Here is a 15479-nt window from a genome sequence, read left to right on the forward strand (position 1 = left end):
CTGCCATCTCCTTATACGGTGTAAATCCAGTATGATCAGGCCTCTGGAGAGATAAACACAAACTGAAACAAAAAAAATGTCTATAACCTCCCTATACTGATTACATCTCGCAACTGGAAAAGCAAATTAATCTTTAACAACACTGAAGCATCACTAACAAATGAACCCCCGCAAAAGTGTAATTACTATATACACATATGCCACAAAAACTCTTTTGCTACTTTGCTGCTTCACATTGTCACTTTTAAGATGTTCCCCACTTAATACCATCCTGAAAAGCAGTCCTGTGCAGCTACTTCCAAAATCTACTAATTTACAGATACCTGATTACATTGCCACTTTCCTGATTCAACATCTAGACTTTTCTGTTGGCAAATAGGATGTGTAACCAAGACATCAGAAAACAAAAGCACATCAACTTCAAACATGAGAAAACTAACAGAAATTATAACTGAGTGTCCACTATCCTGGGGGAAGATGACTGGTTTTTTAGTTTAATACAGGATTATTTGACTTGCTGTTTGACAGCTGTGTTCTTCCTATCTTTTCACATTATTCTTATTAACTGACTTAAGTAACCTTGAAGCAGTCAGAGGCTAGGATGAGTTCAATAGCTGTCTAGTTTAGTTTTGGACAGGTTAGTGCAGAGCTATTCCCATATCTGTAAATCAGTTACAAAGAAGCATGAAAAAATGTTTATGAGGATTACTTCATCAATATTCTTAGAACCTTTATTTTACATGTTAGCATCTGTACATTTATTTCTCATTTCATGTTAATTTTGAAGGTTTAGCTAAACTGAATTATATTTATCAGATCTACATATGAAACTACTCTACAGAAAGATCAAGTATTATAGGCCACTGACACAATCTCTTTAGTGGCACCATTTATTAACTCGGGAAAAAAAAAAAAAAAAAGTCAATTATTTAAGTAGGTATGACTTCAGATTGAACTAATTTGTAAGTACTCGTTTTTTATTTTTCTTACCTCTGTTGTATACCAGTGCATCAACAGGAAGCTGCATTAAGGAAGGCTTTGTGCTCTTTTAACTTAACTCTGACTGACTCTCTGTTTTGGAATACTTTAAATATCATTAAATTGTTACTTTTATATTACTCTTTATAGCAAGTGAGCTGAGCTCTGAACTTAAAATCCACAATCTAAGATTTTGTAGGAGGAAATGTCCAAGAACACAGAAAACACCATTTTACCTCTAGATAGAGATAACATTATCTGATGTGTTTGTGTAAAACAAAACCAGAGAAGTCCAGAAGACTAATACCTGCTACCATAAAAAAGAGGAAATCTTGACCATGACATTTGATACCATAAAAAAACTAGGAAGAATTACATAAAACAGTTTGATAATGTGTAATATGATTTTAAATGATGCCATAAGGCACCAGAAAAATACCTTTATCATAGTAAAAAAAACAAATCTGTGTAAAAGGAGGATTCTGCCTACAAGAAAAAACTCTGAAACTTTCTCTAGAAGTTGAAAATATTGCTTAAGATTCACACTTGGCTCATCATCTTTAAAAACAAACAGAAAATATCATTGAGCATTGACATATAGTTACTATTTGAGATATTGCCCTGTGCAAAGGAGAAAATTAAACTGCCTTCAGTTTGCTTTAGATTATTCCTTTCAGATAAGAAGAAAAACAGTGCAATCTCTTCTTATGGCAGAAATAAAGTGATGAAAAAAGTGATGAAACACCTAATTTTTTTTCAACATTGTTTCCCCCTCAAGCGATTTTAAATACCTTTATCATTGTTTGTGACACCTTATTAAAAAAATTGTTCCGTGTAAGGAAGAATTCAGTACACTGGTCTTTAGACAAGGAAAAGACTTGGCAGAAAGCTAGCAATGATCAGAAATTTTCCTTCAGAAATATTTGCCACAGAAAAATTGCAATCTTTCCCAAAAATGTCCATTTCCTCTCAGGAAAATCAAAATGACGGCTCCCTGACTAGAGTGCTGTCGTCAATTTTATTTTCTCATTGCAGAGTATGAGGAAATTGGTGAGAGCTTTTGTAGGCTGGCAAGGAGGGCAAAGTTACATGGTGGGGACAGGGACTTCTGCTCTCTCTAGCTTACCTGGGGACAGCTATGACAAAAGAGAAAGAGGAAGGAAAATCTGGTTGCTCAGCCTCAAGAAAGCTATTTAGAAGGCAACAGTCAAATCTTCTGCATAGAGGAAAAAAATGAAATTGTTAAAAGCCACTCAAGTATGTGAGTCTATGAAACTTAAGTTTTCATTCTCCTGAAACACTTTTTTTCCCATAAACAGTGTCATGATTTTTTTGTCAAAATTTTGGGTGGATTTCCTCCTCTATAGGTATTTATTTACATCTTCATGCTAGTTTTACGTAAAACACAAAAGAGCAAACATGGGTTTTATGCAAAAGCCAGCAGAGGTGGTCTTGTTTTAGTCTTCCTTCTGTATTTTGAAGAAGGTATTGAGCATTAATCAATACAGCCAATATGAGGAGAAAGCTCCACAGGAGGAGAACCACAATTGGCAGGGTTTTGTACTCTCCATTACAGTAAGATCCCGTCAGTGCTGACATTGTATGGCTGGACAGAACGAGGTTCTGGCTCAGCTGAAGTCAATGACAATTGAGGTATCAGTTAAAGCATGCAAAAGAGATAGATGGTCCTATGGCAGTCTGTTTGCTCTGGAGAGGACAGTGGGGGGCAGCTATAGATGGGGAATAATTTTTTGTGAGAAAAAGGGAATTTCCCCTAGTTGCCTCCAAGTTCCTAAATCATGAGTATGATCTGAAACAGTGTATAAAACTGGGCTACATCTAAGTAGGCTGAAAACAGAGCTGCTGGGCAACAGCAATGCACAGGATCAAACATCAAATCATGGGAGAGACCATTCACCAAGGACACACCTGCGTAAGGAGATCACACAGCAGAGGCATAGCAGTCCTGTGCCAGCAGGCAGTAGCAGAGAGTCAGTAGCTCTCTTTCTTCCACACTAGGAAGTCCTGACACACCTGCTTGGCAGACAAGGATACAGATCCTGCCAAAAACATGGCATCCCAGAGCGAGAGAGCACCTGCTTGATCTGGCTACAAAAGCATTCGAGCTCAGTCTTGCATCCGAGAAGCATGTAAAGGGAGCCAGAGGTGTAAATTTGTTCTAATGTGGATGGGAAGGAGGACACATACTCATATTTTCCACAACTCAGGAAATTGGCACCTATTTAAAATCAACTTGCTGTAGTTGAGAAACAGACTACAGTTCTGTGCTTCCAACAGCCTTTTTGCAGGAGGGTTGGCACAATGGCCAACCAGTGCTTTCTCTTTCCTTCCTATGGCATACCTATGGTCTCCTTTGCTGAAAACATGACCTGTAAATTTACAATCCCAGTGAGATAGATGCAGCATATCCAGACCCAGTTGAAATCTGAAATTCTTGTATTAGCTACTCAGGTACTGCAGCGATGGGCACAATATGGATTAGATTTGAATACTGTAGAGAAGATTTTCCACTAGAAAATCCCCTAGGATCTCTCTCAAAGTAGCATTAAATTCAGGTCCACTGCAACAGTAACCACAAGCTGGAAAAATGTGTCAGCATATCTTTAAGTTTTATGGTAGATTATGATTTATAATGCATCTATTCCTAAGGGGGTGATATGAATTTTACAGGAAAAGTTTCTGCTTAAATATAACTCATCTTATATGCATATTTGTTTCTCTATGACTGTTGGATGATTGAAGAAAACCTTCAAAAAATATCAGATGAAAACGACTTTTCCTTAAAAGGGTTTTTCTGATGAATCAAATGGTTTCATTTTTAGTCTTGGTTATTTATCTTTCTGCCACATCACTTATGTTAATTAACCTCATTTGCGTAAACTAATGTAGAATGTACTCATTTGGAATGAATCCAGGAGTGAATCTGTGGCAAACTAGTTAACTAATGTTTTATAAATCAAGTTAACAGTTTAAAAATGTTATACAAGTTTAATCCTCAATTTATTTCTACTGTAATTCTTCTAATCATTCACTTTACAAAAAAAGTCACATGAATGTCATTTGAGCTACTGTGCTGCTTTAACTTGAGTGGGTATATGTTCCATTTCAAATTATGAAAACTTAAATATAATTTAAGTTACAATATTTGCTTAATATAGCCTTGAATAACACATTGTTTTAAATGAAAACATTTCTCCACAAGCTGTCCTGAGATTTCGGTGCTTACTTCTGTTATGAATACTTTTCTTTCTTTGAAAAAAAAAAATCAGTGCATTAGAAGAATGCATATTGAGATACAATCAATAATATGGATTTAGGAGTGTTTTCACGGACTGGCTGTATTAAAATATAAGTAGTTAATATCATTAAGAGAGGAGAAAGGCAAAACAAGAAAAAAGTGGAAATGCTTGGTGGACAGAAAGCCATGACCATCTATCAGCTGTAATTCTCATGAGTAACAATGAAAATCTGTAACTTTATTCACATTACACATACTTAACATTCACAATTCTACTGAGATCAATGGAAGCGAAGGGTCACCTGCCTACATTAAGGGTATTATATTTTTAAGTCCCTGAAGGCAACTGAACTGGAAATCTACTATTTTACTGGTTGTTTGCTTATGTTACACTATGTTCAATATACTTGAGTTCATAGTTTTAATTCTATAAAATTTCTTGTGAGTGGTAGTATGTAGGCCATCAGAAATACATTCACTTCTACCAGTAAGTGCCTTTAAAAGTCATTTAAGTTGGGGTTTTATTTTTTAGCTTAAGCATGAGACATTTTATAAAGCTAACACACCTAAACTGAAATGGTGGTTATATAAGATTTTTCCATTCTATAGACACAGTGCAATGTCACTGAATTCAACAATTCCTTATTGCATTCATGGATTTCATTGGATTGATGAATCCAAACTGCACCAGCAGTTTTTAAATCTGTATTTAATAACGTAACAAGTAGGATTATGAACATTTTAAAAGTGAGTAGTTCGTGAAGTTAAGAAGTTATGGTGATAAACCGCATGATAAACTCACCCAAATAAATCAAGCAGGCAATCAAGTATCTGTTCAGATATATTGTTCAAATTGGTTATGTTATGTCACACAATTAATCTAAAAATCATTTTGTGTTTCTAAAATTGTACCTTGCTTTGAAGTTGTGTTAATTCTTTTGCAAATACACTGTCAATTGTGGCTGGCATCTGCTGATAAATAGAGTTGGAAAGGTCTTTCTTAGCAGCTCCTTTATACTTCACCTAGGAGGGAGAAAAAGGTGACATATAATGCAAAAATTAACATAGAGTAATCATACTACCTATTTTTTTTTATTTTTCTATCCTTTTTTTAAATTATTTCCAAAAACCAAAATTATTTTTTTTCTTTCCATCTTCCCAGGTTTTGCATAACAGGAGCAATGAGAGGCCCATAAAAAATACTTTATCAATTAATAAGTAGTAGCAATTAAATGTAACTGGAAAGGACAGGAATGTATTTATTATATATACATATGTATTCTATATATTTATTATATGTGCGTATGTATTATATGTATCAATATATCAATATATATATTATATCACTAATTTGCTGCAGCATCTGTTGCTGAGTCCCAAAACAGAAGGGTTCTTCTTCACTGCAGTAGACATGCTGTTAGGAATTTCAGTGTTCAAGTTTCACAAAAATAGGTTATGAGACACTAGAGGTCAGTAATTTACAAGATAAACCATCCATCACATCACTGGTCTCAGGTAACGCTGCAATAAGCAAGCAGAGTGTTCAACAGTGTGATAACATGAAAAATACAGGGTTTAAAATTTTGAAATATCTTTGAATCTCTAAATCTTTGGCTAATAATTAGCAGCTTTTCTTTGAAATCAGAAAACGGATTTAATAAATCATCTCTCTATATCATGCTTTTGTTGACAAGAGCCTGTCTCTTAGAAAGTATAATTTCATCACATTCATGTCCCCCGGGACATGCCACTCTTTCTCAGAAAATATGAAGATAAATATAACAAAAATGTTCATCGGATGCATTTACATTGAATGTAACCACACAGCAAACTGATGTGTATCAGAAACACAACAGAGAATGTATATAAATTACATATTGGGATGTTGTTTATCATAAAGGTAGCACAAAAAATGAGGCACCAAAAATTTAAGTCTTCCAAGGGTCACAGTGACAGAAAAAACACTCAGAACCAGCAGTTCCTTAACCAAAGCAACTCTGTCAGGGAGAATTCCTGCTTTTGTTCTCACCTGTGGAAAACAATCAGAGATGCAGTCCTATGATGCCTTGTACCTGAGACATGAAGAGCTGGCAGTAAACTCTGCCCTGGCATTTTGGAAGCTTCTATTCTTTCTTTGCCACTACAGTTGTGTGTATGGGTGTGCTTGTATGCGAAGATGTAAACACTCTGGCATGGGTACGCAAGTGCAAGTGCTCAGGCGACCTGCAGATGACATTGACCCAATGTCTGCCCCAGTCCCCTTGCTGAAGGAGGTCAGGGGTGATAACATGGTAAAAATTTCCTTGTCTCCTTCTCCTTGTTATCAGGCTGTGAATTCTTCACAGCATAGAAACTATGCACAAGTTTAATTTGCAAAGCTCATCCCTGAGGGATAAGGAAAAATAAATCATTTTCCTATTCCTCATTTTATCCATCCATAAAATGGGATAGCTAGGACTGCCTCAGAACTATTAATAAAACATCTTGGAAAAACAAAAGTTCTGCATAATTCCAAATCATAATATTACAGCAATTTAAGTAACTTGAGCTTTAAACACAATTGTTATTTGAAATAAGCCACCCTTCTGCTAAAAACAAACATATTAATTTTAGAGGATTTTTAGGAAGGATAAGCAGCAAAGAGGATTCTTCAAACTTTTAGGTCTTACCTCAGAAATAAAAGCACCAAGACTTTTCACATGTTTTAGCTGCGGGGTGTCAGGTACAAATATGCACTTGCCTTTAGATTTTTTAAACTCTTCTTTATAGTGTATCTACAATGAGGAGAAAAAAAAAGTTTAATTGTTCTTTAAAAAGAGCATAAACAATGGCTATTCTTATTTTTTTATTTTATTCATGGATACTATGCTGGGTGGCTTGCAAATACCTGAGTCTGGATCAAAATAAGCCATAAACACCTAGTTCTCATGCACAGTCCCAGGGCTATGTAAAAGCCACAGAACTCTTTAATAATAAAGATGAAAAAGATACGATTTTTCTCTGCATCTACAGCACATTTTCACCACTGTTGTATATGTTCTAGTATCTCTAAAGAAAGGAGAATCGAATAATTGATCTCCTTGATCTGAAAGATAAAATTGTTAAACTAACTTCTAAGAGAGACCTTGCAAGCATAGAATCTGTATAACACAATCAAGAGTCTCTTTATAAATCCAAGACTCACATGAATAAATGCATAAGGCCCTTGCCACATCATTGCCTAAAAAGCACCCCAACAGTCATGACATATAATTAATAACAGAATTTCTTTAAGACCAAATTTTAAATTAAGCCATTTTTTTAAATTATACGTATGCACAAAGGAAACCAGTTTTGAAGCAAAACACCAGAATATTTTTTTTGGAGGGGAAAAAAAAAAAAAAAGTTGTGGTTTTGTTTTGGGTTTTTTTGGTTTTTTTTTTTACAACCAACCTTTTTCTTACCATGGGGCAAACAATACAGGCAGGTATAATAACCATATGACAGCTGATGAAGTCAGAGTTAATGTTTGTATTAGTAAGACTGTAAGGATACGGTCTATGGATATGGTGAATGTGTAGGGACCTTTATTACATTACCAGCAATAGCGTGGCCAGCAGGGACAGGGAAGGGATCTTACCCCTGTACTTGGCACTGGTGAGGCCGCACCTCAATTCCTGTGTTCAGTTTTGGGCCCCTCACTACAAAAAGGACATTGAATGACTCGAGCGTGTCCAGAGAAGGGCAACAAAGCTGGTGCAGGGTCTGGAGCACAGGTCGTACGGGGAGCGGCTGAGGGAACTGGGGGTGTTTAGTCTGGAGAAGAGGAGGCTGAGAGGAGACCTCATCGCCCTCTACAGCTCCCTGAAAGGAGGGTGCAGAGAGCTGGGGATGAGTCTCTTGAACCAAGTAATAAGAGAACAAGAGGGAATGGCCTTAAGTTGCACCAGGGAAGGTTTAGACTGGACATTAGGAAGCATTTCTTTACAGAACAGGTTGTTAGGCATTGGAATGGGCTGCCCAGGGAGGTGGTGGAGTCCCCATCCCTGGATGTGTTTAAGAGTCAGGTTGACACAGCGCTGAGGGATATGGTGTAGTTGGGAACTGTCAGTGTTAGGTCAATGGTTGGACTGGATCATCTTCAAGGTCCCTTCCAACCTAGATGATTCTGTGATATGTAAAAACTGTGTGAAGAAAGACGGTGAATTATGATGAGATGGACTAAAGTTTTAAAGATAGACACTTTACATGGACACTTTACATGGTTTTAGTAACATTTCTTTCTTTGTACATGAATAGTTTAGTTCAATGCAAATTGAATTATTTAGTATTAAGCTTTCATGATTATTATCTGCTATCATTTCTCTAACCTCATTTTCACATTCTGCACAATAGCAGCTTGCATTTATGCACTCTAGACTTGCTGACAAGCACTGACAGAAGCAATATGATCTGCATCTGAGCATTACAGAAATACGCAGTCTTAATTTCCTCTTTCTCTGAATCCTTAATGGATATCACAAGTTCTAGTGTACGCTCCTCTACAGGGACCTGGAAAATTCATGAGAAGGATAGCAAAGTACATGGAATCAGCTCCTGTACTTTCTGATGCAAACTTTTTGTCCACCACAAAATGGTTTAGATTATGCCAAACATCTCAAAGTGATGACTAAAAAATCCTCACACAGGAAATAATTTTGGTTACTGTTGAGCTCATCCACATTTTGACTACTGAAGGAATCTACATCTCATTACCAAATCATATTGTCTGCCTTTGTGGATTACAGTCTATTCTAAACAAATCTGTTTGGTGAACAATGGGTGTAAAACTACTGTGTGTCATGATTTTATTCAGGGAGCCATGAATCCAATGGTTTATGCAACCTGTATGTGACACTACTCCTAGGTAAGCATAGAGCAATACATAAAAAAGGGCAGATTTATGATAAACATGAGTACACACTTACTGTTCAACCTGCACACCTGCACACCTTGCAAGTGTGTGAATGTATGTGCATATGCACAGCTTGAAAAAAAGGCTTCGCAGAATTATGTTCATTCACAATGATAACGGCTGAGAAGGGACATGGGAAATCTACAGAGCTGACTGTCTATTGGTTAAGTTTGATATCATTCCCAGTAGAAATTCCTGTAAAGCTGAGACTCTGGTAGAGGAGATGGAGAGTCTTGCTGCTCACAACCCAGATATCTGAGTTGACTGTAATTATATCCATTTTAATTACAGAGCAATAATTAAATTCAAAAAATCAAACATGAAAGCTTCCTAAGGTATCTCTGAATTGCAGGGAGATGTCACGACTAGAAGAAACAATCAAAGCTATTCTGATGTAGAAGTCATGCTTTCAAAATAATCGAAAGCAGTAAAGGACTAATGCCACCTCCTTACTCCTTTATTATTCACGTTTATTACAGTAATCCAGAGAGGCCACAAAATGCAGGCTCAAACAAGCAATTTAGAGAGGACATATAACAAAATGTGTTGTCAAACGTTGAACCAACACACTCCATTCTGCTACAGAAGCATCTGCATCACTTGGAATCAGAAAGCTGGAAGATGAAATTGGACAAGTATAATGAAGTCATGACATCTGCTCTTAAAAAGCATATTTATTGTAAATGACGTAAGCAAGATGCTTAAGAAGTTGATTATGACTGAACATAACCAATGGCTGGAAGGAATAGGCAGAGAAGCTAACATTCCTCTTCAAAGTTTGGGGTTAGAAACTCAAATGTCTGAAATACTGAACAGGAAATTCTGCCTGCGAGTGAGTTACCCTTCACCACAAAGTACACTGTTTAGGCTGAGTAGATCTGGTAAGTCTTGTGAAAAAAAAAAAAAAAAATAGGAAAAATTTGCAAATGATGGCCTGGAGCCACCACTGCTCTTTTGATAAACTTTTGAAGTCCAATAGCTCACTAAAGGCCTAATTTTTAATAGCTCTCTCCTGATCCCTTTTTCTTCTCCCTGACTCATCATAAAACTACTGTGACCAGCAGCACAGCTATCCTGTAAAAGTGGATTAAAATTCCTAGACAACCACCAAAACAGTAAGCTTCAAATTGCATTTTTTTCTTAATGGATGTTATATGGCAAGATTAACTTCATAAAGCAAAGGCATCCAACATTTAGGCTGAAGCTTGCTGGCTCACCAAGAAAATTTATCTCGACCATGGCCTGCGCCATCAGCCTTTCTCACAGAGGAAACACAGGAGACTGTGGGCTAAAGGAAAGACTCTGATGGTAACAGCTTAATCCAAGCAGCCACCTTTCCTTTGTATTCAGGGGCGCATATTAATCTAACTTTAATATGAATATACTTGATAAACTCTTCTTAGTATCTTAACATCAATGACGTAACCATGTTAACAGTCATCATGCCAAGATCCATTATAGAACTGTCATCTCTCAAAGGCCCATTTAAGCTTAAACAAGCCACAAAAAGGTCTGAACCTTCTTATCTAACTCTTATGCAAGACCAAGTGTGAACTTTTTTCCACTAAAGATTCTTTTTCCAACTCTACATTTCTTAATTTATATTCTTTCATATGACTAAGAGCTGTGTAAAACCACAGATCCATCTAATACAAAATCCCCTCTCTGTAGCCACAGGAACCTAGGAAAAAAGCATGAGAACAGGGCAAGTATATAGTATTATTGACCCACAGCATTTTAGAGCAGTTTGGACCTCAAAGTCTTTCTGAGTTAGAGGCTGTGACTAGTAATGGTGAGTCCAGAGGAACAAGGCCACACTGAATTATGTAGTCACAACCCTATTGGTATGAGTGGTAAGGCACTCTTTTTTTGCACTTGACTCAGTCTCTTTGGCCCTTGCTTTATAACAGAGACATGCGAAAACAAAGTTGGACTGTATACAAGGACAGTTAAATGGCAAGTAGTACTACTTTTTTCTATAGGGGAAAAGAAGCACTGATACCATACATTACCAAAATTCAGCAGAATCTTCAGAAGGCAGAATGTTTGCCTCTACCAAAATGGATTATGATAGTTTGGTCAATGATCATTTTACTCATATAAATTCCCCTCTCTGCTTATAACAGTACTCACAACATCACACCATACAATCAAAACAAAGAAGAGATGAAAATATACCAAAATGTAAGTAATACAAGCAAATGGACAGGCTCAGCTTCAATATGGAAAATAAAAGGCTTGGAAAGGAAGGTAATTCGTATAAATCAAACACACATGACAGTTCTGAAAACATCTGTGGAATAACGGAGATTAAATGAAATGGCTTTAGGGAGAAACAATCCAGGGGGTATCACAGCCACAGAACAAACATCTGCCAACCTCAAACGAAAATGGGGATTTCCTCAAGAACCGGAGCATATAAACACTTCACAACTTCCCCTACATGCAGTTCAAGGCTGACAGTTACGCATGCACTAAGGGCTGCCATCGTAACACTTTTTTAAAACTATATTGCCAAATTAAAGTCAGCCTGCAAAGAATGCAGGGCAAGCATAACACAACCCTAGTATCTGTCCTGAGCACTCCTGGAGCTGCCTTCTGATGGAGGATCTGTGCTGACAGCTCCACTGGCAGAAAAGTACAATCACCCAGTCTCATGGTCACCAAGGGCACAGGCTGCTGTCCCAAGGTCATCTTAGGCCCAAACTGCAAGCCCCGTAAAACCACTGTGCACATTAAATGTACAGATGCACACTGATACATCCACACAAACAGCAGTTTCTGCAAAGATTCATGCTAAAAGGGATAAAGAATATATAAAAAGTTCTGAACGTTAATGAGTCAAAAATCAAAGGCAAGAATGAAAATTCCTTGCAGTTTATTGGCCTCCACAATGAAGTGTGCAGGGTGAGGAACTTACCCCCCAGCACAAAGGACTTCAGTGGTCATAAGAAATTCTAATTATAGCAAAAATTTTGTGAAACAAAATTCATCCCTTTATGCATATTCCACTCAAGCCAATGAAGAAAAACCTACTGATTTCAGCAGAGGTTGAATAAGGCCCCAAAACTGGATGCCACGTTTAAACACAGTCTCTTCTTTGAAATTAAATTGGTCTGGACCGTTACACATTACTACTGCTTTGAAAGCATTAATGACACTTTGCCATTATGCTTTACTTATCTCAAGGAAAATCTAACACTCTTGCAGGCTAAATGAATCACAAGTTTTCAGTAAAAGCCCGTATTCCTGAACCATTACAGGCTTCAGAAACCTGACTTGACTTAGTTATCCACCTTATCTCCCAAATCCTTGCAGAAAATCAGAGAAAATACAGCCAATCCATTTAACAGTTAACTAACAGCCACAGACAACATTACTCCTAATGGGTACATAACACAGCAGTAATTCCTTTTCAATTAAAGAAATTCAGCATTTTTCAATAAGTTTTTGCCTTTAAGAACAGCAACCATGTTTAGAAACAAGTTGCATGGAAGCAATAAACGTTATTTTGGGTCAGATAAGTGTTCCAGGTCCATTTCCATTTTGGCCTTTACATGAGTTGACAGGCACTTATTGTACCATATGCCATTCTTTTCCCAAAGCAAGCACTGTAGACAACCATCAGCAAAAATATTACAAACTCTACTACTTCCTGAAGTAGCTTGAGATTACACTGGAGCCATCTTGGTAGGTTTTCCTAAGAATCTATGCAGTTTTCAGCACAATTTCTGTGAAAATTGAAGTATTACCAGACAGTATATGGACAAGGAGGAAACTCTGACCTTGTCAAGTCACACTTTCAAGCCAGCACTAACACCTACACATCCCAGATACTGTTTATCTCAGTTACCTATTCTTTCCTGACATGTAACCCCTAATAATTTACACCTTAAGTGCAGAATCTGTGTGTTCTGTTCTCATGAAATGAACATACTCATTCACCTTGAACAATAACATCCCAAAGCTAAGTATCAGATTACAACACAACATATGCCAGACTTAATTTTTCAGTTTCTTTATAAGAATGTTTGTTAAAGCAAGTCACTCTCTTCTCAGTAATGTCTCCTCTGCTGTCAACCACCACCCTCACAGGAGAAATATCACTCTTTACTCCCACTTACATGAAGGGACAAAGTTACTCTTCAGACACACTTTCCAGAGGGAAACAGAAATTAAACTGCCATCAAGGTAAATCTGATGTTACATTTAAGCAGGTGGATCTACTCAAATTTAAAATGTCTTGGATCCAATCTGTGATGTTTATATAATGTCTATATATGATCGACAGTTTTAAAAAATATATAGTAAGTAAATTAAGAACTTGCTAATTAAATAATTATTAAAGATATTCTATCATTTCAGTGGATTATTCCGTTAAAGGGAAGTCAATAATAATATGCTAAGTAGTTTTGAGCATCTATCACCACAGACCAACACTTAAAATTCATCTGTTCTATTTTTATCCTCCCTCCTTACAGCTATGTATATTGGCACCCAGTTCTGTTCTAGCCAATCAAACTTCATTGGATTAGGCTAGAACTAGAAAAAAGACTGCCTCTTCCTGATGAAATTGGCCAAGGTGTTCTCATGGGAGACACCCTCCACGAGACCCACTTTTTGGAACATTCTTCTGCCTAGGGCTTATGCTTCATGCTGTCCAAGTGCTCGGAAAAGCTCATCCTTCTGCAGCTGATAATTTAAGGTACCAGACTAGTCTATGCTTTTCTATGATTTTGTGCTCTTTTATATTTGAGGTTTGGATGGCTACATGCGGCACAGTACATATCTGAAAAAAAAATCTATCATTAATATAAACCCAATTGAAAAAAGAAATGCAAATGTAAGGATGCAAAGTCACCATCACTTACATCACTTATTATTTCACTGCATTTTCGGGCCAGTTCCATATTTCTGTCCTCAATAACAGGCTTGAGGAAGACCTGTAAGAGAAAGGGCATCATTCCAGGTTTATTGTCCTAAAAGGGTAACAATAGAAGGAAATAAATACTCTTCAAATCTACTGGAATGTAACTCACCTTTTCTTCTTCTTCCCCGTCCTCATTTTCATCTTCCCTGAGATCCTGAATGATGGACACTCGCATTTTAATACTTCGCAGAAAACAACAATGAAAACTCTAAAAACGTTCAGCACTGTAGGAAATGGCTCAGATCCTACAGCATGCCTGGGAATCAATGTTTTATTTGTGCCCTCCACTGCACTTAACTCTACCAGGGCTCCTTCCTTATTTAGGCAGCACTTGACAGTCCTTATCTGAGTAATTCAGTGTGAGTGAACTGAAAGGCATTGCAGATGGCCTTGCTTAGCTATCAGTTGCAGCAGAGCTAATGCTTTCTAACAGATAAAATATAATTAAATGACCTATCCCAGTCAACTATTTTTAAAACTACTATGAACAAAATTAAAATGCTGTGATACAGTTAATTCATAACATAAGTAATTTAGTAAAATTAACAGACTTAAAAGACAAGGGTTATGGGAAAACTGCCCAGTTCTAAGATTCAAGACATCATCAACTCCAAAACCAGTTATCACAGAAATTTAGTGTGTTGGTCCAATAATAGAGATTTTTGATTTAAAAAATTGATTTAAAAAAGCACACTATTCCTTTTCCAGAGACCATATATAATTCCCTAAATGCTTTGAATATTATAACAGCTGAAGCTTAAACCTGTGCATACATAGATACAAACACATCTGTATACTTACAAGTATATATGACTATGAATTTTCACAAACATAAATGTTCCTTCACTGTTAAAAAACATCATGGTCTGTAGTCTCAAAACCAACCTTTTTCAGGATGAAGTCATTGACTCCAGCTGCAATGAAACTCAAAGATATCCTTATGCCGATGGATATAGTGTCACAGCGTTTGCTTCTGTAAAACAAGCAAGGAGGTATTACAGGACCAGTTGGAGAAACCAAGAAACCAGCATTTTAACATTATTTTTGTTTCCAAACTGTACCTTATATACTTGTCATTTTATAGAGGTCATGATTTTGAACTTTATTTAGCAAGTGATTCACCACTATACAGCTTTGTAATAAGAAAAAGATATAAGGAATGTGTGCTCTTAAAAAACCTCCAAAGAATTTTAAATACTTGCGCCAAGCACAGATCCTTAGAGCTTATTTAAAAACACACATTTCCTTACAAAAAGAAACATTTCAAAGAAGAGAAAATATACAGCATTTGACTTAGTCTGAAAGTTTGAAAAAAAATATTAAGAATAAAGGTACAAACTGCTTCCAGTCTATAATAATCACAAGACAGAATCCTTTAT

The 15479-nt window shown here is 36.6% G+C and overlaps 1 protein-coding gene across 1 annotated transcript in view; it reads right to left on the minus strand.

Moving 5' to 3' along the window:
- The window catches only part of NEBL (nebulette), a 96701-nt gene extending 81670 nt beyond the window's left edge, over window positions 1-15031 (minus strand). The window contains exons 1-5 of the mRNA XM_026842404.1: window positions 14986-15031; window positions 14210-14282; window positions 14042-14113; window positions 6907-7011; window positions 5150-5260 (exon numbers count right to left, since the gene is read on the minus strand). Coding sequence (XP_026698205.1) covers window positions 5150-5260; window positions 6907-7011; window positions 14042-14113; window positions 14210-14275 — 354 coding nt within the window. The 5' untranslated portion in view covers window positions 14276-14282; window positions 14986-15031. The remainder of the gene's footprint in view (window positions 1-5149; window positions 5261-6906; window positions 7012-14041; window positions 14114-14209; window positions 14283-14985) is intronic.
- Between the last annotated feature and the right edge of the window lie 448 nt (window positions 15032-15479).

Source organism: Athene cunicularia (assembly GCF_003259725.1).
Source record: "Athene cunicularia isolate RWA chromosome 2 unlocalized genomic scaffold, athCun1 chr2_part1, whole genome shotgun sequence".
Taxonomy (NCBI): domain Eukaryota; kingdom Metazoa; phylum Chordata; class Aves; order Strigiformes; family Strigidae; genus Athene; species Athene cunicularia.